Source organism: Lethenteron reissneri, chromosome 48 (assembly GCF_015708825.2).
Source record: "Lethenteron reissneri isolate LAM-NWPU_2019-01 chromosome 48, ASM1570882v1, whole genome shotgun sequence".
NCBI classification, from domain to species: Eukaryota; Metazoa; Chordata; class Hyperoartia; order Petromyzontiformes; family Petromyzontidae; genus Lethenteron; species Lethenteron reissneri.
In genome coordinates this window covers 1944629-1967460 of record NC_083826.1, presented here as the reverse complement: position 1 = coordinate 1967460, position 22832 = coordinate 1944629, and the positions used below count along the sequence as shown (strand labels likewise).

At 48.1% G+C, this 22832-nt stretch overlaps 2 protein-coding genes across 3 annotated transcripts in view; one reads left to right on the top strand and one right to left on the bottom strand.

Annotated features, from left to right (window-relative positions):
- The window catches only part of LOC133354779 (collagen alpha-1(V) chain-like), a 278739-nt gene that overhangs the window by 3785 nt on the left and 252122 nt on the right, over positions 1-22832 (top strand). For both annotated transcript variants that reach the window (XM_061571899.1, XM_061571897.1), the window contains exon 2: positions 20302-20469. In XM_061571899.1, coding sequence (XP_061427883.1) covers positions 20302-20469 — 168 coding nt within the window. The remainder of the gene's footprint in view (positions 1-20301; positions 20470-22832) is intronic.
- LOC133354780 (uncharacterized) overlaps positions 1-22832 on the bottom strand; it is a 417798-nt gene that overhangs the window by 210171 nt on the left and 184795 nt on the right. The window lies entirely within an intron of this gene.

Below are 22832 nucleotides of genomic sequence, written 5' to 3'. Positions count from 1 at the left end.
AGTATTCTTATTGGCATTAACTTAAACTTTTGTAGCGGTTAGATGGTATTAGCCTGCTCACCAATGACTGCAGCATTTTTTAAAATTCAGTTTGGCATTTAAATTTGGCTTATTTCGGCTCTTGAGATGTCACCTCTGTGTAATGATCTGTACATAATAAACTGAGCGTTTTTTTATTTTACCAGGTAAGGCCCACTGAGCTGTATAGCTCTTTATCAGAAGCGACCTGGCCACAAATGATAACTCAACGAAGTGGCTTAGCATGTGGACATTTATAGCAGCCAAATACTCTAAATGCACGTTGATTCTAAATGTGGAGGGGAAAACCGTGACAAGGGGAGTGAGAGATATTCAAACTCCAAATATACAGCAGCAGGCGTCAGGGTCGGGATCGAACCCACGACCTCCTTGCATAACAGGCTGAAAATTTAAAGTCTTAAAGTGTCCTGACTGCTCTTATCAGTTCAGGGCATTGCTCAGCCATAGGTCACCGGTGTTAATTCCACATTACAATGGCAGGTTACTGAACTATATTGCATCGTTATTCAGTAAACCACTGCACCCACAAGAAATACATCTGTCATCGGGCACGCAGACTCACGTGCTGTGTTGAGTATGTGCTCTCAGGGTATGTTTGTCTCTATGTATGCTCGTCTTTGTCCTTGGTGTCTGTCCCGTGAACTCCTGTCAAGGAGCCTTACACACTTCACGTGGCCTCAAAGTGTACCTAGCCTGGCACAAGCGCTGCGGTGACGTCACTGCCACTTGGTGGCGAACGGCGGTTGTTGTTGTGTTGTTGTTGTGTGTCTATCCACACACACTCTGCAGTCTGTGTTCGACTCCCAGTTCTGATGCTCATCATCATCAGCAGCCAATCAGTCTACAGACTTGGTGTGGGCCAAATCCGAGTCAGCTGAGCTTAAAACGAGTGTGTGGAATTGTGTTGTTGCTGTGGCCATTCACATCTGCATGTCGCTGATTGTGGCCATGCAAGCCACAATATGGATCCATGGTAAATCACTGTGGTCTGCATTCCTTCAACAAAAGAGGAGGAAGAACAGCAGAACGGCACGAACTTTCTCTCTCTCTCTGCTGAAGCTCTCTCCTCGTGGCCAGCAGCAGACTCCGTCATTGGCATTTAGATTAGAATCAACATCGGCTCTGGGGAGACAAAGGCGGCTGGGCATGTAGTAGTTGTAGCCATTTTCTGCCTTGCCACGTGCCATGCTGGATTTAATGTGATCTCGCTATTCGCACTTCCCCTCTCCGTACATAACGTAAATGGAATGTGTTCATGTTTATTTGCATGTAACTGTTGCATTGTACGGTATGTATCCATAAATTCACATGTCTTCATTTTGTAAAGAAAAAAAAGTAACCCTCTCATGTTCATTATAAGAAGCTGGGAGGTCTGGTTTGGGTTATATCCCAGTCCTTTTGGACATTTGTCAACATTTTTTTGCGTTCGTTTGTTAAACACATTTTTTTCCATCATCAGCATTCGTAAAGTAAACCCTGCCGCGGCCGTATCTCCCAACGAAAATAGAGAGACTCGCAAACTACAACCCCGACGTCTCGCGAACGTTCAGTGTTCGCGACGGCGAGGGGATACGGAGGAGGTTTTTTTTACTTAAAAAATGGGGGCAGTGTGCGGTTTGAGAATTCGCCGAAGAATTAAAATGTTCGGCACGTGAAAGCATAGACATCAGCGGTGCGACATTAGCCGGTATTATTTGACATTATTTGCAGTCCACGGGTCTCAGTCTGTGGATTTAATCATTGAGTCGCTGTCGTTCGCATCGTCGACGAAGGTGGTGAGACGTTGAGTCAGACACTCTCGGCTCTTAAAAATTCGTTTGAAGGAATCACCATCTCCCCCGCCCCTACACCCAGATATTATCAGGCGCACCAGTCCGTGACCCTGACGGTGCCTGCTGCTGCTGTATACTTGGAGTTTGCGGTGTCTCTCTCTCTCTCTCCCCCGTGGACGCGTGGATTTTTGTTCTGTCGGTCCTCTCGGGTTTTCCCCTCCACATGTTTGAAAACGTGCGTTTAGAGCAATTTGGCTAATTTTAATTTTAATTTTTTTATCTACGTGACTTTACCGAAAAAAACCTAAGAATATGAATCCTTGCAGTCACGAAAGCTTCAAATCTAGAAATATGTCAGTGGCCATCCGCAAGTTAGTCTTGGGGGTCTCTCTCAAGACTTTCACACGCAAAGGATAATTACTGTGTTATTAGTGCTCGTCCCTATGGCCAGACTGGGTCCGCTCATGGCAAGGTGGAGTTTCCACCCCTGGTTCAAGGAATCGGTGCTTGTGTGCACAGGTAGACGCTTTGACTTGTCGTAACATTTTGTTACTTTAAATTATAACTCCGTCGGGTTTGGCTTGCGCTCGTTAAGTCTATCAAATCTTTACGATGTATTTATTAAAACCGAGTTCAAAGTCCGTGTAGTGGTGTTGCCAGTGATTCATACACAAGGGCCACTTTTCCTTGCCCTGTCCAGAGGTAAAACACATTCCTCTATTAATGCTCGAGATTGTCTGACGAAAAATATATATCTTGTTTAGCCCTTACCACCCACCACCAAAACCACTCAATCAACGCATCAAATCACCACCACCAACACTGCCATCACCATCAGCGCTAACACCGCTGCTGTCACCGCCAGTAACATCAGCACCACTGTCCCCACCACCTCCAATACCAACATAACCACTACCACAGCCTCCATCGCAGCTATTACCAAAGACAAAAAACTCCCGTGTAGCCTTAATAGACTGTTAGGGCAAGTGCTGTTAGCGAGAAGCTATGAAGGCCGGCGCAGCATACGATGGGGTGGGTTACCCAAATCACGCCTGGCCGCCTTTGCCTCCCTCGTGGCAATTTTTACACATTGCACCAGATACTAATTTGAGGCTGAGTCGACCTAGGGGAAGCCCAGGATAATCGTCACTTAAGTCGTTGGATTAGTCGCGCAACGTGCCAACCTCTACACTACCGCTCCCCATACAGCGATTACCACCGTCACCAACACCACAAACAACAACAATTCCACAATCATCACCACCACCAACGGCATCATCATCACTGCAAGCACCACCACCACCCACAAGTACCAGCACCACCGTTACCAAAACAGCCACCAAAATGACCACAGCCAATGGCATTGCCAGCAACACCAGAAACGACAAAACCATTACCACAACTATCTCTTTCGCCACGATCAACCGACATCATCATCATCAACACCACCACCACCACCACCGCCATAACCGCCACCACCACCGCCACCACCCAAAGTGGAAACACATGCTTTGTCACGGTGTCAGATTGTATCCAGATGGCCCCGCTTGTTAGGACATCGCTGGAGGCTACGTTGCGTGGCATCGAGCGACGTCCCCATCTCCGCCAGCCCCTGTACCATGATCACAGCCACCGCCGATGATCATCCTGCAGGAGGAAACTCGGGCGTACAATCCGCGACTGAGAATTGTGGGGTTCAGGCGAGTTGTGTAGGCGAGTTGTAATAGCGAGTTGTTATAGCGAGTTGTTATAGCGAGTTGTTATAGCGAGTTGTTATAGCGAGTTGTATTTTGAGTAACATAGCGGTGAGCGCTCTGCACACAGCGACCGGTGTTCAATTCCCGCTTACGGCCATCACCGGTGACGATTATCTGAGCCGGTCCTGGGCCTCCCCCTAGGGTTCATGCGAGTGTGATACTGATGGCTATGTTGAAGGCTATGGTGGTGATGATGGTGGTCACAGTTATATTAACGTCACAGGATTCGCTCGCTCTCGAAGAGAGGGACTAGCTCAGAGGCAGGAGGTGGAACCACAGACAAGTGGGAAAGCAACAGCCAGGCAGTTAGCCGGTGCTAAATTCTTGCCCAAGCTCTGCGGCCCTCTATATATATGAATGAGCGCGTACGTGTGGGAGGAATTCGGAGCCACCACAGAACGGCCACACGTGCCAGCGGGCAACGCTCTACCCCATACAGATGGGACAGATTTAAAGACATCAGTCCAAATTCTGACATACTGCCTTCTCCTGGCGAGCCAGGGTGTGCATCCTCCTCGGCACCCACGAGAGGGGAGTTTCACACCATCTGTGTGTAATCCACCAACCCCTCGCCTCCACGGCACCGGCTCAGAGGCGTGCAGCGCCCAGCTATCGGTGGTGGTGGTGTTGGTGGTGTTGGTGGTGTTGGTGGTGGGGTTGGTGGGGTTGGTGGGGTTGGTGGGGTTGGTGGTGGTGTTGGTGGTGTTGGTGGTGTTGGTGGTGGGGTTGGTGGGGTTGGTGGGGTTGGTGGTGGTGTTGGTGGTGTTGGTGGTGTTGGTGGTGGGGTTGGTGGGGTTGGTGGGGTTGGTGGTGGTGTTGGTGGTGTTGGTGGTGTTGGTGGTGGGGTTGGTGGGGTTGGTGGGGTTGGTGGTGGTGTTGGTGGTGTTGGTGGTGTTGGTGGTGGGGTTGGTGGGGTTGGTGGGGTTGGTGGTGGTGTTGGTGGTGTTGGTGGTGTTGGTGGTGGTGGTGGTGTTGGTGGTGTTGGTGGTGTTGGTGGTGGTGTTGGTGGTGTTGGTGGCGTTGGTGGTGTTGGTGGTGTTGGTGGCGCGTGGGGTAGTGGCAGTTGCGGTCCAAGTGGAAGTGGGGCTAATTGGTGATCACGGATGGTGGTGATTACAGTGGTGGAGGCAGTCTTCTTATTCTTCTTCTTCTGGCGTATTGGCCGACGTAGGTGCGTAGCAAAAACTACAATTTCACATGCAGGTGGTCAAGCCCAGACTACGCGCGTCAGGAGCAGCGAAGCATGGTGGCTGCGATGTCTCCTTCGTCATTACAGATCGGGGCATTGCGTCCGTTACACGTTGCACGGTCTGTTCTGGATGAACACAGTCGCACGCTACTGCTGGAGAGCTTAGGCGGAAGCAGTGATGCGTCTAGTTGTGTGGATCGTGAAGATTGAGATGACGATGGTGGTATGGGGATAGTGACACTTGGTGGTGGTGGTGGTGGTAGTGATGTTGATGTTTAGTCGTGGTGATGGTGATAATGTTGATATTTTGACATGTTTGGTCATGTGGTAATAATAAGTATACTGGTAGGAACCTCCTGGTTACACCAGCCCACAGGGGATTATTGTGTCCGTTCGTCCGTCGTGGATCCAAAAATTGGGAGGGGTGGGGCTGGGTGGAGAGGTGAGGGTGGGGAGGGGCTGGGTGGGGAGGGGAGGGTGGTGAGGGGCTGGGTGGGGAGGGTGGGGCTGGGTGGGGCAGGGGCTGGATGGGGCTGGGTGGGGAGGGGCTGGTCACCCCGTGGTGCCCTTATAAAACTCAACGTTGAACCTACTCACGCCGGCTTGTGCCCGCCCTCACAGTCGGGCATATTTGCGGAATACACCACGCCGCCGTTGACCCTGGCCATTGACCGAGCAAACCAACGTTCCTACCAGCTCCCTCCGCAGGAATGTGTTTAAACATGTTCCGATCCTCTAGGTGGTTTGAAATTCGTAGACGGCGCTGGGTACAACATCGGCCCTGGGGTGACAAAGATGGCCTTGGGGTGGTCCCGCCCAGGCTGAGGTTAATAGGTGCTCACTAACAGCAGTACTCGACCGTAGAATCTCCAAGGCAGTCTTGGACATAGTCGTCTTTTTGTGTAGTTGTTTGTGTAGTCGTGTCCTGGTCGGCATATCTCGGTATGAACCGAGTTCCATTTCCTCTCACGAGCCAATATGCGAGGCGAACATTTGAGTCGGTTGTGGGCCTCCACTAGATCATCTCAGCCTCAAGCGAGTACCCTGGTCCGGTGTGAAAATATCAGCACTGGGAGACAAAGGCGGCCAGGCGTGGGTGTTGGCCCACCAACCCCCCTTATGATTTGCCGTCCTTTATAGCTGCTACTCCTGAACAGCACTTGCCCCGACGGTCTGATAAAGGCTACACGGGGGACCTGTGTCGTTGCTTATTACATTGTGTGAGTGTGTGTATGTTTACGTATTCAAATTCTTCAGTTGTGGTTGCGCTGAATGAGACAGATTATTTATTGTGGGGAGTCTGGCTTTTCAGATAAACATCGGCCAGAGAGAAAGTCCACAGGCGCACACGGCAGAGAGGAAAAAAACCCAACCCCATTTTGCTCAGCGAACACAAGTTGAGGAAAGTTTTATGTTAAATGTCAGAACGCTTTCCTAAAAAGCTTAGCATGGCTTAAATAGCCTGTCCACGTTTAGGACTGAACGTTGCGTAACGTAAATGTTCAGCCATGCATTTAAATAAATGTAAATGTTTTTTTTTTTTTTATCAGTGATTAGGGTTCAGTGGAACATGTCATCATCAACTGCAGAAGTAGCACCTCCGATTAGCACGGTTGGCTACGTACGGTGCGAAATAAGTTCAACATACATACCGCAGCATTGATTAACATCGTTTGCTGCATCATACCCGGCATCGCATCGGGTGTGTAAAATCAATGACGCCACAATGCAATGCAATTCACTTCGTTGAGCTATCATTTGTGGCCAGGCCACTTCTGAAAAATAACTACTATATAGCTTAGTAGACCTTACCTGCTAAAAATGAATTATCAAATATCAGTAGGATGTTGTATTAGACAGATTAGGCTTGTTCCCAGCATAGTAATGTGGAATTTCCACTATTGGCTGTGGACAACCGATGACGATACTGTAGGTGGCCGTCCATGCTGTTTGAACAGAGAGACAGATTCGCTTTGGCTAGACTGTTGGGACGAGTGCTGTTAGAGAACACGTATTAAGTCCGACATTGACACGTGAGAGGGTGGGTTAGCCAGCACCATGCCCGGCCACCATTGTCGTCTCCTCGTGCTCATGGTTATACAGCACGACACACCATTGAATCAATTTAGGCTGAGTTGACCTAGAGGGGAGGTTCAGGACCTGGTCACATATTTTCCAACGATGCTAGCAGTGGCTGTGAATCGAACGAGGTAGGGTAACTGGGTTTATAGCGCTAACAACTGCACCACCGCTCCTCACAGTGACACGAAGACAAAAATCCCCTTATAGCCATAACGGACTCTTGGGGAAAGTGCTGTTAGCGAGCACATATGAAGGTGACCCACATACACACAAAGATGCACACATTGACACACAGACATGCACGCATACACACACACAGATACACGTTTTCCAAACAATCTGTAAGTTGGCTAATTTTACATTAATCAGTGAATGACACCACATGGTCTTTAACTAATAGCTTATAAGTGCGGTGCCATTATTTGTGCAGAAACATGCGCAAGATTGTTGTGGGGTAAACACAATCTATGTCACATTCGAACGTTGATCATGGAATACTTTTTATAAAACGCTCCACACGTGGACGCGTTACGTAACGAGGCCGTAACGAAAGCGATATTTTATTATTTTGTCGTCGGATTTTAATTGTTAGCAAATGCGCGACGCTTTGAGGGCAGCCTCCCCGGAGTTTAAGAAAGAATAAAAAGCAGAGAGCGAGCTACGGAATTTGGCACTCCCCGATCGCTCTGAAGGAGGAGGCATCTGCCAATTTGACACACGGACTTCGTTTACCGCACTCTGAAGAATAAATTGGTCACATATTTTTTAATAATCGCGGGGAGGGAGAGAAAGAAAAACAATTAAAGTGAAAAACAAAACAAAATATGGGCCCGAATAATGACCACATATGCATTGCAGCATTTATCTGAATCTTTCTTTACAAATGGCAGGCTCTCTCGCGTAAAGCGTGCCCTTGTGCTCGTTGCTATTGTATTTGGTTGATTAATTAATCTGTGTTGTTGCTGGAGTTCATATAAAGGGCGCCTTTGACGAATGTACCGGGCTCCTGCCATGAGACTGTGCCATTTTATGTTTCCTCTTCTTGGTTCTTTCTGTAAAGTCACGTAGAAAGGAAATAATAAAATAATCAAAATAAAACATAATAAAATAATTCTCACGACGTTTCGGCCACAACGCAAGCAGCCGTTGTGGCCGAAACGTTGTCAGAATTATTGTATTGTTTTATTTTTATTATTTTATTATTTCCCTTCTATGTGACTTTATCGAAAGAACCAAGAAAATGAATCCCTGCAAGTCACGAAAGCTTTAAATCGAAAATTAAATCCATTTATTTTTGTTCAACTCCGGTTCTGGGCTGCTGATCGGTGATGCGCCTTCAAATAGCAGCGTGCTTGAGAACTCACCTTTGCGGGCAGCAGTCAGCCGAGACGGTGAACGGTGACTGCTTTCAAAAGGCAATGGACGAGCGACTTGCGGATAGAAACAGCAACAGCAATTGAAACACGCTCGTCAGGAACACAACGCGTGTCCTTAAAATGATAAATACTTATCAGGCAACATTCCGGGGCGATGGCTCGTTCTTCATGGCTGTGATTGCGATTGTCCACCACTTCCCATGCAGCAGCAGCAGCAGCAGCAGTATCACCGAATGATTTGTTCACGAATGAAGCATGTTCAACTTTTCTTGTTTGTTCAGCAGCCTTGTGGTGGCTTGCCATATTACGGCGCGATATGACTTGTTACTATTGTTACCAGTGACATGTAAACATTTAGGTTACACCTCGAGAGTGGCTTCTCTCTTTAAATCATCGCCACCGTGAGTTGAGCGACACGAGTTAATTTTTTTTATCTTCAGAAAGAAAATGTGCCCCCCCCCACTTCAATCCGCGCCGCGTGATTCTGTCTTTGAAGTTACTTTCTCTCGCAGCTTTCATTTTTTCTGCGTTCAGGCAAAATGTTTTATTGGTAAATTGTGAATGTGTGCTTTCGTCTTCGAGCCAAACATTGGAAACTTCTTTTGCTGCGATCATTCTCATTCGAAACCGGCTGTCATGGACATGTCAAAGGTGATTGCAATCGGTACACCTAGACACTAGGAGATGGAGTTAGCAGAACGCACAGTGATGGGGTTATGGTTGGTTATGTACGGTGCGAAAGAAATTCAACGTGCACGCACACATGCATACAATCAGCAGATTGCGAGCGGTGGGGTAAAGCGTGGGTATTCTTTTACCTCTTCCTTGATGTCTGCCCAGCTTGAGTAGAGACCCTACCTGCAGCGGTGCCATGAGCAAGCAATTGCAGGGCTACACCTTTATCTTTTAGTCATAACAAAGTAATATCTATGTATGTTGAACTTCTTTCGCACCGTACGTAGCCAATTGTACTAATCGGAGGTGCGGAGGGAAGGACAACGAGACTGAACACAGAAATCAGTTGTAAAGAAATGCGTTTTCAATCCAGATTTTAAATCTCGATTTGAAAGTGCGCTTAGTTTAGTTGCTCTGACATAAAATAAAATAACGTCCAGGCCTTTGTGAGTCCACATTTGTGTGAAGGCTTCCCCACATCATGTTGCTCACGGGGTTTGTTTGTTTGTTTGTTTCACCATACATCACCATTCTGGTCACTGTAGATTGGTGATTGGGGGTCCAGCATCAATTCAGATATCACCAGATGCCGATCGAACCACAGCCGGGAATCACACTCAGGTGGCCTTTGAACAATGTTTCGCTAGGTTGCTTATCCCATCAACTTAGCGCATCATCATCACCACCATCACTATCCCTCAATGGTCAGTAAAATGTGTCCCATTTTGCCCCGAGTCAAAAGCGACCGTTCAATACAGAGACCCGGACCTCCGACGTAGGAACGTGGAATTCTCACCCATGGCTTCGCAGCTGCTACCAGAACTGAGCACCACCCAAGGCCTATTGGAACAGGGAGACATTTTCACTTTTGACATCGACTTGGAAGGAATTTGGGACGCTCCTTTTCCCCTCCAGGTCTTCCAATGGGGCACCCAAGTGAACAGTTGTAGCCCTGCAATTTAGCCGCTCACGTCACCGCTGTTGGAAGGGCTTCTTGGAGAGAGAGAGAGGGAGCTCTCGAGAGCCCTGCTTGGGGGTGATTTTGGCCTACTCTTCCACTCTGGCCAGACATATTGGAAGAAATGTAAAAAGCTATATAAACTATTTTCCCGGTAAGGCCCTTTAAGCTATGTAGCTATATTTAGTAGCGACTTGCCTATCACAAATGATTGCCCAATACTCTAAATGCATGTTTATTAAATGTGAATGGAAAAACCGGGACCCGGAGAAAATCCATGCGACCATGGGGATAGAGACATGTAAACTCCAAATATACGGGCATCAGTGTAGAGATCGAACCCACAACTTCCTACATAGCAGGCGAGGTAGTTAACATCTCACCACACTTTACCATGCCAATTGGCTCTTACCTGGGTAACATGGAGTATATACAAATATATAATTATATATATCACTAAAAATGGGGTACAATTTGTGAAATGTGACCACTTGTCAGATTTTGACATTTCGCCTTTCAAACAAAATAACATTCATGATGGTTATCATATTTCCATCACAGAGACAGTTACTTTTTTTCTCTTAACATGAGTAATTGTGTAAAGTCCGGTCGGGCGAGATTTTTTTGCTTTGGACATTTTATTTTCCACCCGCGTTGTCATTAAGTGCTGTTGAACGTCAATTCCGAGGTGACCTTTTATTTAGTTTTTTGACAAAGAGTCACGCTGGGTCACGCGTCATTCGCCCAGGGTGATCCTGCTCAGACACACACCCGACACACGCGCCGCGATTTCAAACGCCATGTCAAAGTGTGCGGCCCAGTGCTCGTCTCCTGAAACCAACAGCGCACAATTCCACATTCCTGTGACAGGGACAGGCGATTCCATTGGACAAGCAACCCCATTGGCTTTTCACGCAAACTTATTTTCATCAACCGCAGCAAGATGGTGGCATTAGATGAAACACCGAGTTGGATGATGTGAACTCAGGGACTTCTACTTTGGAGTCGAATTTTCTGCCACAACACTGCCAGGAATTCTATACTGCACTGTTACCCCGTGACTGCAATTCTCTGCAGCAGCAGCAGCAGCAGCTGTAGGTTCTGTGAAAACGTTAATAACACTGGTCAACACAATTTTTCTGGCATAAGGTATTCCAACTGGTTTTAATGTAATTTTGGGGTGCTGATTCCAAATCTGGCATCAGTTTTTGTCTATCACATCAGGTTTTTGAGATATCAAATATTGCATTTTCAATAAAAACTGCAGAAGAAAAATATTAAATAAATGTGGATATCTACATAAAATGATATTATGAAGACACTATCCTAAAAATACAGCACCATATTTTAATACTAAAGCAGTCACTGACTCGCAACAACTTGCAATCATAAGTGACAGATTTAATTTCGGGTAAAATCATTGAAAATGGGTTATGCCGATAGCATAAAAATGAGATGTGATAGAGCAAATCTGAGATCAGATTTGGAATCAGCACCCTGAAATTAGTCTAAAACAGCTGCAAAAGTCCAGGGCAGAATTTTTTTGTTAACCAGTGTAATCTATGCCCCTCGTCCTCCGATTATCCGTGATTATCTGCATGTTTTTGCCATCCCGCATTGCGTTTTTGCCTCCTAATACCCGACAATTTTGACTTCTTATGGTCTGGATAAGTGGAGTCACGCGACGGAATCAATCCTTTTTACCCGCAGCTTATCTGCAAATATTGACCTCCAACCTCTTCCTGGTAGTCACGTGGGGGGAATTAAGACATCATCACTCCCTGTGTCCTCTACGCATTTTGGGCAGATAAGTGGAGTTCATCGGCAAAGAATTTCATTATTCGCGATTATCCCTAAACGTTTTCGCAGATACGTGGAACAAAGTCACGGATAAGTGTCGTGGATGATAGGGTCCACGATGTTCATCCCCGACATCACCGCAGATCAAAGGAGTTCTTCTGCATTATATTGTATTGCCTTTTAAGTGACTCAGCTAGTTTGTCTGTATATAAAACAAATACTAAAACTATCAAAAGTTATTTTTATTCCATCACTCTCTTTCATAAACGACCTGGCTATCACGAATGATAGCTCAACAAAGTGGCTTATAAGGCGGAAGTTTATAGCCGCCAAATACTCTAAACGCGTGACGTTGGTTCTTAATGTAGAGGGAAATAACGGAGGACCCGGAGAAAAATCCACGCGACCACGGGGAGAGAGACACGCAAACTCCAAATATACATCAGACGTCAGGGTCGGTATTCAACCCACGACCTCCTGCATACCAGGCGAGGTAGTTAACATCTCGCTACCGTGGTGTCAATGGGGAGCCTTGTGGGGGTCTTCATTGTGCACTGAGCCACTTCCTCCAAATTCCTAGGTTTGAATCCATATTTTAGCCGTCCCTGATTGATCCACGTGTTCAAGCAGAGTGAGTTGATGATCTCCGTCTGGTCACCAATGATGTACACGCGAGTGAGTACGTGTATGCACGCTTGAAATGAGTGGGTTATCGAGTAATACACTCTTACTAGCCCGATAAATACATCGGTATTGTTAAAGTTTTTACGCCCTTAGTCGGTGCCGATTTCTGATTTGGCCCATGGACTTATCTCGATCACATGGTGACCGTTGCGTCTGCATCTGCTGTTTTATTCTGCCACCTCCTGTCTGATGAATCGTCCTGAGCGAGAGTTTGACACTCCACGTTCACGTAACCAAGGACCTGTCCATCGCCCACGAGAACCACAGCTTAGGCTGCAGTAGTTAGACGGCGATGACGAGCGCGATGTTGCCACTGCTAATGATGATGAGGATCATGATTGCACGTAAAACTTACGTTGAACGATTTCAAAACAAAACAACGCTTTAATCAGCGGCACATTAATGCGACAAATAAAATTGCACAGATTAGGAAACCGGATGATCGTAGATGGCTTGTCCAAATAACCTTTTTTTGAATTCTGCAGTCCTAAATAATATTTTTTCAAGCCCTTTTCTCCCGACGTGTCCAAATTAAAGTGTTTTATAAACAAACACAGCCCCCTCCTCCCCCCGCTCTCTCTCTCTCTCTCATCGCCGTTCAAATAATCGCTGTCTCCACGTTCAAACGAGCAAGAGAAAGGACGCTGTCAGCCAAATTGCAAATGATCTGCCCCTGTGATATCACGCACAGAAATTATATCATTTGTGTCTGTGTCAATTATGGCTAAAATCAACAAATAATATGTTCATCTGTAACTATAGAGTAAAACTCAAGAGATCCTATGTGCGTTGCCACGTAATTTACACGCAACCTCATCAGGGTTACGGCCGACGTTATCTAATGCAACCTAGCGCTTGAAAGCATTCTCACATTTCCGTTAATTAGCCATATATCGACCGCAGGTGACACGTGGGGCGCAAGACCACAGAGGGCCTTTAACTAACATCCACCTCAGATCAGACTGCGCGCTGGGGTAACGCTCCGCACAATGCCCCTGGCGAATGCAGCGGGAATGGAACTCTCGGCCCAGTGGCGAGCGCTTGGGAACATCTCAGTACAAATGTATCAGTTGAAACATCTGTGTTCCGTGGGTGTGTGTTTCTTTGCGTATGTTTTTTTCTCTCTGGGAGAGATTAGTTTGCGCGCGTGTGCGTGCGTGCGTGTGAAAGGGATCGCAGGGAATTCGTTAACTTTTAATAGGTCCTCGCTAACAGAGCTTGACCCAACTGTCTGTGAAAGGCTATACGGGTTTTTTTGTGTCTTTGTTTGGATTGGGCAGTGGTTAGCGTGCTGCGATTATCGCTCACGGCCAACATCAACACCAGTGACGAATATCTGAACTGGTCCGGGCCTCCACTAGGTCGACTCAGGCAACCTTTCAGTGAATGACCCTCGGACATGTTAGGACAATCGCTTTGGCCGACTTTTGTTAATAAAAAGGTATTTATTGAAGATGTGCGCAGAGCGAACGACGCGTTGTTGTCCACGGAGTTGAGTAAGCTTTCTCGGTCTCAGTTGAGAGACGCAGCGACGGACAGAGAGAAGCAGAGAGGCCGATGGAGGAGGACTTCGGTGAAGGCCACGGATCGTGGCCGCAACGGCCCAAAAGATCAAAGGGCTAAGAGAAGAGCTGGCCAACTTCAGAAATCACAGCGAAGACCCTTTGCACCGCCTAGAATCGCAACGCTCAGTCGCCACCCCGCAGGTTGACATCTGCCGTGATTAACGAGGCGGTCGCCATTCTTTGCGACTCCTTCTGATCCGGAGCCAGGATTATCGTTCGTCCGTCCGTGCGCAGCGCAAGCCGAACGCCCTGCGGCGAGTTCCGTTTCCCCGCTCAACATGAGCAAGGTCGGAGCGGTCATGTTTCCGCACTTGAGCTGGTCGAAATTCCACATTCTTATGGCGAAGGTGAAGCTATGTGGGGGGGCGGGGGGGTGGGGAGTCTTCACCACAGTGACAGTGGCCAGATGTTAACTACCTCGCCTGGTGTGCAGGAGTTCGTGGGTCCGATCCCGACCCTGACGCCTGCTGTATATTTGGAGCTTGCATGTCTTTCTCCCCATGGTCGTGGGGATTTTTCTCCGGGTCCTCCACATTTAGAATCAACGTGCGTTTAGAGTAATTTGGCTGTTATAAATGTCCACGTGACAAGCCACTTCGTTGAGCTATCATTTGTGATCGCCAGGTCGCCTCTGAAAAAGAGCCACATTGCCCGGTGGTGCTTACCTGGTAACATTTTAAAGTCCCTATTCATAGGGCACTTGACCATCCGACAAAAGTGGCACTTGCCTTAAATCCACCTTGGACGGACGAAGGGTCAAGCCGACCCCCAATCTCATTTTTTGTCGACTTCTGCCGGGCGCATGCCGATGTCTCTCTCACCAACTGAACCGGGCTCCTATCGCCGGAGTGGCTCAGATCTCCCCCCCCCCCCCCCCCCCGGAATCTCTCGCTGCTCAAATGAACTTGACGCGGCGCTTAGCTCCGTCGATTGCTCGCAAAGCCCCCATCCCCCCCACTCCCCCAGCCGAGTCAGCCGTGTAAATTCCACATTGCTATGGCCGAGGCCAACAGCGGCTCACGCGTACGGAGCGCCGAGTAGAGTGCTAGCCCGCCCGCCCGTCCGCCCGCCCACTCGCGCTTCTGGCCGCGATGATTGAATTTGTTTTGATTGCAGTGCAAGGTTTGGTTACCGTGCGCGCCCGCCGTAGGATACGATGAGAGAGCGCCCTTCGCGCCGCTCTCGGGAAATCGCTGGGTGATTGAGAGCGATGCTCTCTCACGTCCGGGGGGGGGGGGGGGGTTCGAGAGGGGTGCTCTCGGCACCAGAGACGGGCTGGCTGCCTCTGGCCGTGGCCCGAGGTCTCTTTCCATGACTTCATCAGGTGGGAATGGCTCCAGAGGATGAACGTGGGAGGGAGGGAGGGTCGCGGCTAGACGGAGCGCAAGCGCAGGGAGCAGGGGGGGGGGGTGATTTCATGGGGGTTTCTGTGCTCGTGCGTAATTATTTATATGCGGTACATATATACATTTATACATTTATATGTATATATATACACAGGGGGATGCACGAGTTTTTTTGTCAATATACGAGTCAAAAGAAGATGAAAAAATGAAATGGAAATCTGAAATATGAAGACAAAGACAAAATATCCCCCGTATAGCCTAAACCGACAATTGGGGCAAGTGCTGTTAGCGAGCACCTAATTCAGGTCGCCACGGCACAGAAGGGGGTGGGTGACCAACACCACGCCCGACCACCTTTGTCTCCCCAGTGCTAATATTTACACACCACAGCATGTACTCATTTAGGGCTGAGTCGACCTCGGCGAGACCCGGAACCAAGAAACTGATTCCGATATTCGTCACAGTTGTTGGTCGAGAGTTGCTAGCGAAATGTGCTCACCACTGCGCCACCACTCCCCGTGTACAGTGCAGTATACATACCAAATTTTGATTTAAAGCTTTCGTTACTGCAGGGATTCATATTCTTGGTTCTTTCAGTTAAGTCACGTGGAAGGGAAAAAATAGAAAAAATAAAAATAAAATATGTCTCGGGACACGCAGTGGGATTGCTGCACTAGTATGATGGTAAGCGCGGTGGATTTGCAATGCAGAGGTCTCTGGCGAGCTGTGTCGTCCAGGGTCTTGTTATGAACCCCACAAACCTCATCGAGCACCCGGTGCCTCTCTGTGGACCGAGCATTAAAAAATGGCATTTTATGGCATTACGGTAATTTTAGTTGGACTCGGAAAGGCATGAGCAATGTTAAAAATACAATAAAAATTGGCATAGCGTCATAGAAATGTGGTTACAAATGTGGCTCACTTTAACCCAGCTCTTAATTGTAATCAAAACACGATTCGTCATTTTTTCTTAAGAGTCACAGGTTAGTGCCCATCAGCCAGGATTGGAAATTCCACATTCCTATGGTGGGGTTAGGTAGGCAGTGATAGATAAGTCAGTCTTGGGCATCCCCTTCATCAACCTGCACTGACCAGTGTGGTGAAGTATGACTCAAACAAACCCCCGTGAATGACACGGCATAGCGAGTCCTCATCCAAGCAGTGGACTGACACTGGGCTATAAATGGTTATTGCTATTATTAATATTCTCCGTAATATCACAGGGATAATGATTGGTAGTTAAGCGTTCTGCACTACAGGGGCCACCCGGGACAGTTTTTTTTTTGTCTCGAGAAAGAGAAAAAGAGGCGTTAAACAATGCAGCTAAACGTTAAACTATTATACCGCAATAGCAGAAACAAATAATTTGAACAACGTCCGCCAATTACAATTTGAACGCCCTCAAAAGTAGGAATCTTGAGCGGCAACGCTCCAGAGACCGGCTTGCAAAGTGACATCGCCGGCGTGACAAATTTTTTTCTCTCCAAACAAAAAAAACCCCACAGCCGGATTACTCTGCAGCCTGCCAATTCGGGATAATTGCATCCATTTGTGTGGCCGGGCAGCTGTTGGTGCTGATTGCCGAGGCTTTGAAGGAACTCATAATTTTCACTCTCAATTTGAGCACCACAAATCTTTAGTAACACGACACCACCTTGGTACATTCGCTTCCTCAGCGGAAGTCACGGCTGCCTCGTGATCGCAAGGCGAAGATTAGGGTCCCGCAGTGCCGAGTGCTATTGGTGGCTCTGAGCCAGTGGTACAAATTCCACATTACTCTGACGGGGGAGGGGAGGGGTGGGCGAGATTTCTCACGGAGCCCACCGCTGACATCCCGCAAAGTGGCGTTGCTGTACTGGCACTGGGTATATTCTGCAGGTAGATTAGATAGATATTGATAGATATTGATAGCAATTGATAGATATTGATAGCTATTCTGTCGATAAGTTCTGCAGATAGATTCTGCAGATAGAAAGATTCTGCAGTTGATGGTGCTGCTCAAGATTAATGATGAAGATCACGATCATTGGAGAAGATATGAACTTGACCTTTGACCTTTGACCTTTGCACTCGCAGTCGAGGGAACATTGCACAGATATAAACACGTTGTGCTTGCGTGTGCATAGTTACTTAAGTACATCTTCATTCTTGTATTGCATATGTTTACGTTCCATTTCCAGAAACTATTCACACACTAAATAACACTTCTGATCCTAATATTTGTATTATTATTATCGCGTAAGCATTTCGCCGAGTTGTTGGGGTTGAATCTGGGTATCAGCCACCGATGATTGAACCAAGTTCCAAGTGCGGTGAGTTGATGGTTTTGATGAGGTTCGGTCGACAAAAACCACCCTAGTCGGGCGTGTGTGAGCAATTAAAACACGTTTAGCTCGATTGTGTCATGGTGGAGCGCCATCAGTGTTGGGTCAGAGAAGCAGATTGAAGTGACTTGGAAGTCGATCCTTGACATCTTCTTCTGGGGGGTTGCTCTATGAATTGGTGCGAAGCTTCACCGCTTGCCATTCACAATTGCGGACGGGGAATTTCACCACTGTTACGTAACACGAGCGCCTACTTAATTTATAGTTTCGGAGGGTTTAGGTCGCAACTTGTTTTGAAATGAGAGCGGATGTTTGCGATACACAAGCCGAATGTAACATGGAAGAAGAAAAAAAACGAGTTCACAAATCGTAAAAAAATATTAAATTCCCCATCATAACAAGTGTAAATTATCAACCGAACAGTATACAGCTCAACCTTTTAAAGTTGTCCACGGTAAACAGAATATTTTGAAGCGGCGCAATTTGTTTGAAATAGTCTCCGCGGAATATTCATAGAGCCATTTCATTTACAGCGCGATCATCAGAGTGCTTTCGAAGAGCAATATCAAGCACAGGCAGTGGATGTCTGTTTTATTTACTCTCACGCATTCGCCACGTTATTAATACTTCATAAATATTGCATCCCACAATAAGAACACCCAACATCACACATACGTGCTACGAAATTGGCTAAACATCAAAGCCACCCTTGCACTGCTTAAACGTAGTCCCGAGACTTATCAAGATAATTTATAATAAAAATGTACAGCCCATTGTCAATCCACTGCTGGATGAGTGCCGTCCCATGTCGTCTGCGTGGCGGTAACGTTTCAAGCCATGGCTCTTCCTCCCATGATTTATGCCTCCTGAAGAAGGGTCATTGCCTGAAACGTCGCCTCTGATATCATTTATTAAGGACACATTGTTCACGACGAACGCGCCGAGCTCTTATGCGTGTTGGCCGCCCATCCAATCACCACCCAGGCTCAAAATCCCTGCCAAGCTTGCGAGACCGGGCGTGTGCCGGGTGATTTGATCGCAGGCGACGGCAGTGGACGAGGTGACGGTGGCCGTCGTGTAGGCCCCAACGGACCCGCACGGCGTGGGGAAGTGATCATCCAGCAGTCGATTGACAAATTCGCCTACAACACGTGATTCGCTTACTGAAATTAAGTCGGGTGGAGCTGTGGAAAACTAAAACTATTGAACGTTGTTTTTATTTCACCAGATAATGTATCTTGCACTTATTTCACACCGTACGTAGCCGACCGTACTAATCGGAGGTGCGGGGGAAGGACAACAAACTAAGCACGGAAATCAGTTCTGAAGAACTTAGTTAAGGTGAAGCCCAATGAGCTACATAGCTCTCTTTCAGAAACGACCTGGTCACAAACGATAGCTCAGCGAAGTGGCATATCAAGTGGAAATCTATATCAGGCAAATACTCGAAACGCATGTTTCTAAATGTGGAGGGAAAAACCAGAGGACTCAGAGAAAAATGAACACGAGCACAGGGTGAACATGCAAACTCCAAATATACAGCAGGCGTCAGGGTCAGGATCGAACCCACGACCTCCTGCATACCAGGCGAGGTAGTTAACATCTCCTAGCCACCGTGGTGATGATGAGAGAGACACGCAGATGCGATGCCGTCAGTCTCAAGACATCGAAATCTGTGATTGAAACCCATTCGCACTGCATCTGCAGCTGTTACGGCTGGAGTACATTCGTTACGAACCGGTGGTGTGCACCATTTACGTGGTTGACTGGGTACATGCATGCACGCATTGTATGTTGTGGGATTGTAAAATGTGTGTGTTCTTGCCACGTGCGTGCTCAGTCATTACCGCAGACACCTTTTGGAAACGAGATGCTCCATCTCAAGGGAATTCTCCAGGTGGAATATCTCAGTAAATTTAAATGAAGTACATAATTAATGTTTGGGCTTAGGCCAAGTAATGATTTGTCAAAATATGTGTTGAAAGACCCTCCACCACCCGAAATTGCCAAAAAAACCTGTCACATTTGCAAGCGTTTAACAACACGCCAATTGTCAGTGTTCTATCCCACCGGTGAATTGAAGAACAATTCTCACGGCAACAGTTAGCAGCAATTAGATACCACGTTCCACTTGAAACTGCGCCAAGCATCATCAGGAAAATCCAGGAAGTTAGAAAGAGAAGTCAGAATAATCACGCCATCTGACCCGGCTTCTTAAACGAGTGTCATTATGATTCTTATACCATTGGCTGCCAAAATCTACGCGTTTGACATAAATATATTTAGTCCTCGCTTAAAACGCGCGGTATTCACACAACGTGTCTTTGCTATAACGCGGTTCTTACATTGGGGAACACTTCGCACAACGCGCACCGTTACCACGTCGGGACGCGTTACGCGAGGACTTACTGCTGTTTGTGTTTTAAATCGCCGCTGTGTGTGCGCTTAGCGAGTCGCGCTACGAACCCGGCGACCCCGAGTCAAAGTGTCGCTCACGGCCACCAACACCAGTCACGATTATCCGAAACGGTCCTGGGCCTCCCCTAGGTCGACTCAGAGTCAAACGAGTACCTGGCGCTGCGGCGTGTAAACATCGCCACTCAGGAGACAAATGCGGCCGGGCGCGGTGCTGGCCACCCACCCCGCCGCGTGCCGCACACTCACAAGCGAGCACCTCGCACCCACGGTCAAGTCCCCAGGCTGATCTGTGTCTGTGTCTTTGTTGTTCTCGCAGGCGAGCCGGTGGATCTGCTGAAATCCCTCGACTTCGAGAATCTCCCCGAGGGAATTTCTCGGACGACGGGCTTCTGCTCGAAGCGGCGCGGTGCCGGTGCCGGCGACGTGGCCTACAGCGTCTCGCGCGAGGCGCAGCTCAGCGTCCCCACCAAGCAGCTCTTCCCAGGTGCGGCGCGGGGGGGAGGGGGGAGGGAGGGGGGGCAGCAGGAGGAGGGGGCGGGAGGGTTGGAGCAGGAGGAGGTGGGGGAGGGAGGGGGGCAGCAGGAGGAGGTGGGGGAGGGAGGGTGGGAGCAGGAGGGGGGGCAGGAGGAGGTGGGGGAGGGAGGGTAGGAGCAGGAGGAGGTGGGGGAGGGAGGGTGGGAGCAGGGGTGGGGCGGGTGAGAGCAAGAGTAGGTGGGGGAGGGTGGGAGCAGGAGTAGGGGGGGGTTGGGCGAGGGATGGTGGGAGCAGGAGGGGGGGGGGCAGGAGGAGGTGGGGGAGGGGGGATGGGGGAGGGAGGGGGGATGGGAGCAGCAGGAGGTGGGGGAGAATGATCGCAAAGCAACAGGAAATGCATCCCATGGCGCTTTAAAATTTAAAAGCAGGCAGCCGTTCAAGTCGTCGCAGGGAAGTTCTCCCAAATACATGTTTGTTTATCTCTAAGATCCGACTCAAATGAGCACAGAGGAGGCCCTCAACCTCAAGTTTACAGCTCTCCACCAGTGGTGGAAATTCCACGTTTCTATGGCGGGGGCGAGCACTGGCTCTGCCTCCAGTACCAATAACAGATTCACTTCAACGTTGATCCACTGCAATTCACAGAGCAGGAGCATGACACGAGCCCCCCCCCCCACCATCCCCCGCACCCTATCATCGCCACGTCACAAGCGGTGATGTTGTCGTGTCGCACCATGCGGTCAGACGCACAAGAATGAACGACCTCATCACATTGTCTCCATCACGCAACCGTCGCGCCGTCGATGAACCGCGCAAAGCAATCAGCAAAGCAATTCTATCTCACGGGTACATTCACGACTGATGTGCACCTTCGATTGGTGCATACTTCTGGCATTTAAAAAAGAAAATATTTTTTGTCAGGGAACAAAAATAAAAACGAAGAATAAAAAAACCTCGGTTGTCTCGATCGAGCAAGATTTTGTGATTCGATCCGACACGAGGGCGTCATGTCGTACGATGCATCGTTCCGGAATTCCTTGAGGGGCCAGGTCACTCGGCGGATTGGTGCCAATGTCAGAGGCAATCCCGAGCCAAGCCGACTGAGATCTTGGATTCGAATCCCAAGGTTTCTCCCATCGGTGAGCGGTGATGGTCAGGGTCACCCATTGCTGCAACACAGCTACGAGAAATGAACACCCTCCCTCGCGAAATTGAATTAATATGTGTTTGTTCTACTTAATTCAGTTGATTTATTGGCCCGAGGAAAACAGTTTCTTGGTCAAATTCTCACTCCCGAGACTTCCAAATGGAAATGCATTCGTTTTGAGACGCGATGCCAATAGCACACGCATGGAATAAATACGTACACATGTGAAATGTATAAATTTTCATGGCAGCAAAAGTGTGATGCCTGTACGAGGCAGTAGAGCAAGTAGGTGTACAGGATATGCTTGCAATGGGGTTGGAGAGTTCTCAACCATATGCATAGGCTTTCTCTGGGCAATGCGTTTTGTTCCCATCATCATTATCATCAACCATGATCAATCCGCTGCTGGATGAAGGTCTTCCCAAGCAGTTGCCACCGCCAACGGTTCTGCGTTCTCACAAATCCCTGCGCTGATTTTCATTGCTTGAATAACGGTTACAGGTATTCGTTTTGTACGGATTAATAATAACAATGAATGGAGGTAGCTGGGTGAGTCAAGGTAGTTTCTATCGGCCGTGGTCAGGTACACTCGCCAAACACTGCTGCGGTTATACGCCGTGTGTGATGAAAGCGAAACTCATGTGTGGTGAGTTTACTGTCTAAACCCAGTCACCGATGACTGCACAAAAGCACCCCCCAATCCTAACTTATTATATTTAACAATTCATTCTGATCCATATCCATCGCTGGCACGATCAACTGATTGGAAAGCTTCCCTCTTCAGGCCCAATGGTGTGTTGTTTTCCATTGTGAAATTCAGTCTTCCATAAGCACTCCATCTTCCTCTTGATAAAATCTGTATTTCTTCACATTAATCCGGAAATGCTTTCAAAAGTTGCCCAAGGTGTGCGTGTGTATATATATATATACGCGTATTATACAGCTGTGTGTGCAAATTGTGTCCCTCCGACAATTATTGTATTCTGACGAGCAAGCTCTTGTTGTACATGGAAATCAACAAAGTGGAACAGACGCCGAAAAGTTACGCAAAGAAGAGTGAACAGATTATTAATTATTGGAAATAGAAAGAGGAGAAAACGAATCTTGCGACGAAACGCAACTGGGAGACATCGTTATGACGACGACGGGGAATGAGTGAGCTTCGACAGGGAACGTCACTGGTAGAAACGATGGCCGATGGGTCGAGACTGGCGATGGAACAGCAG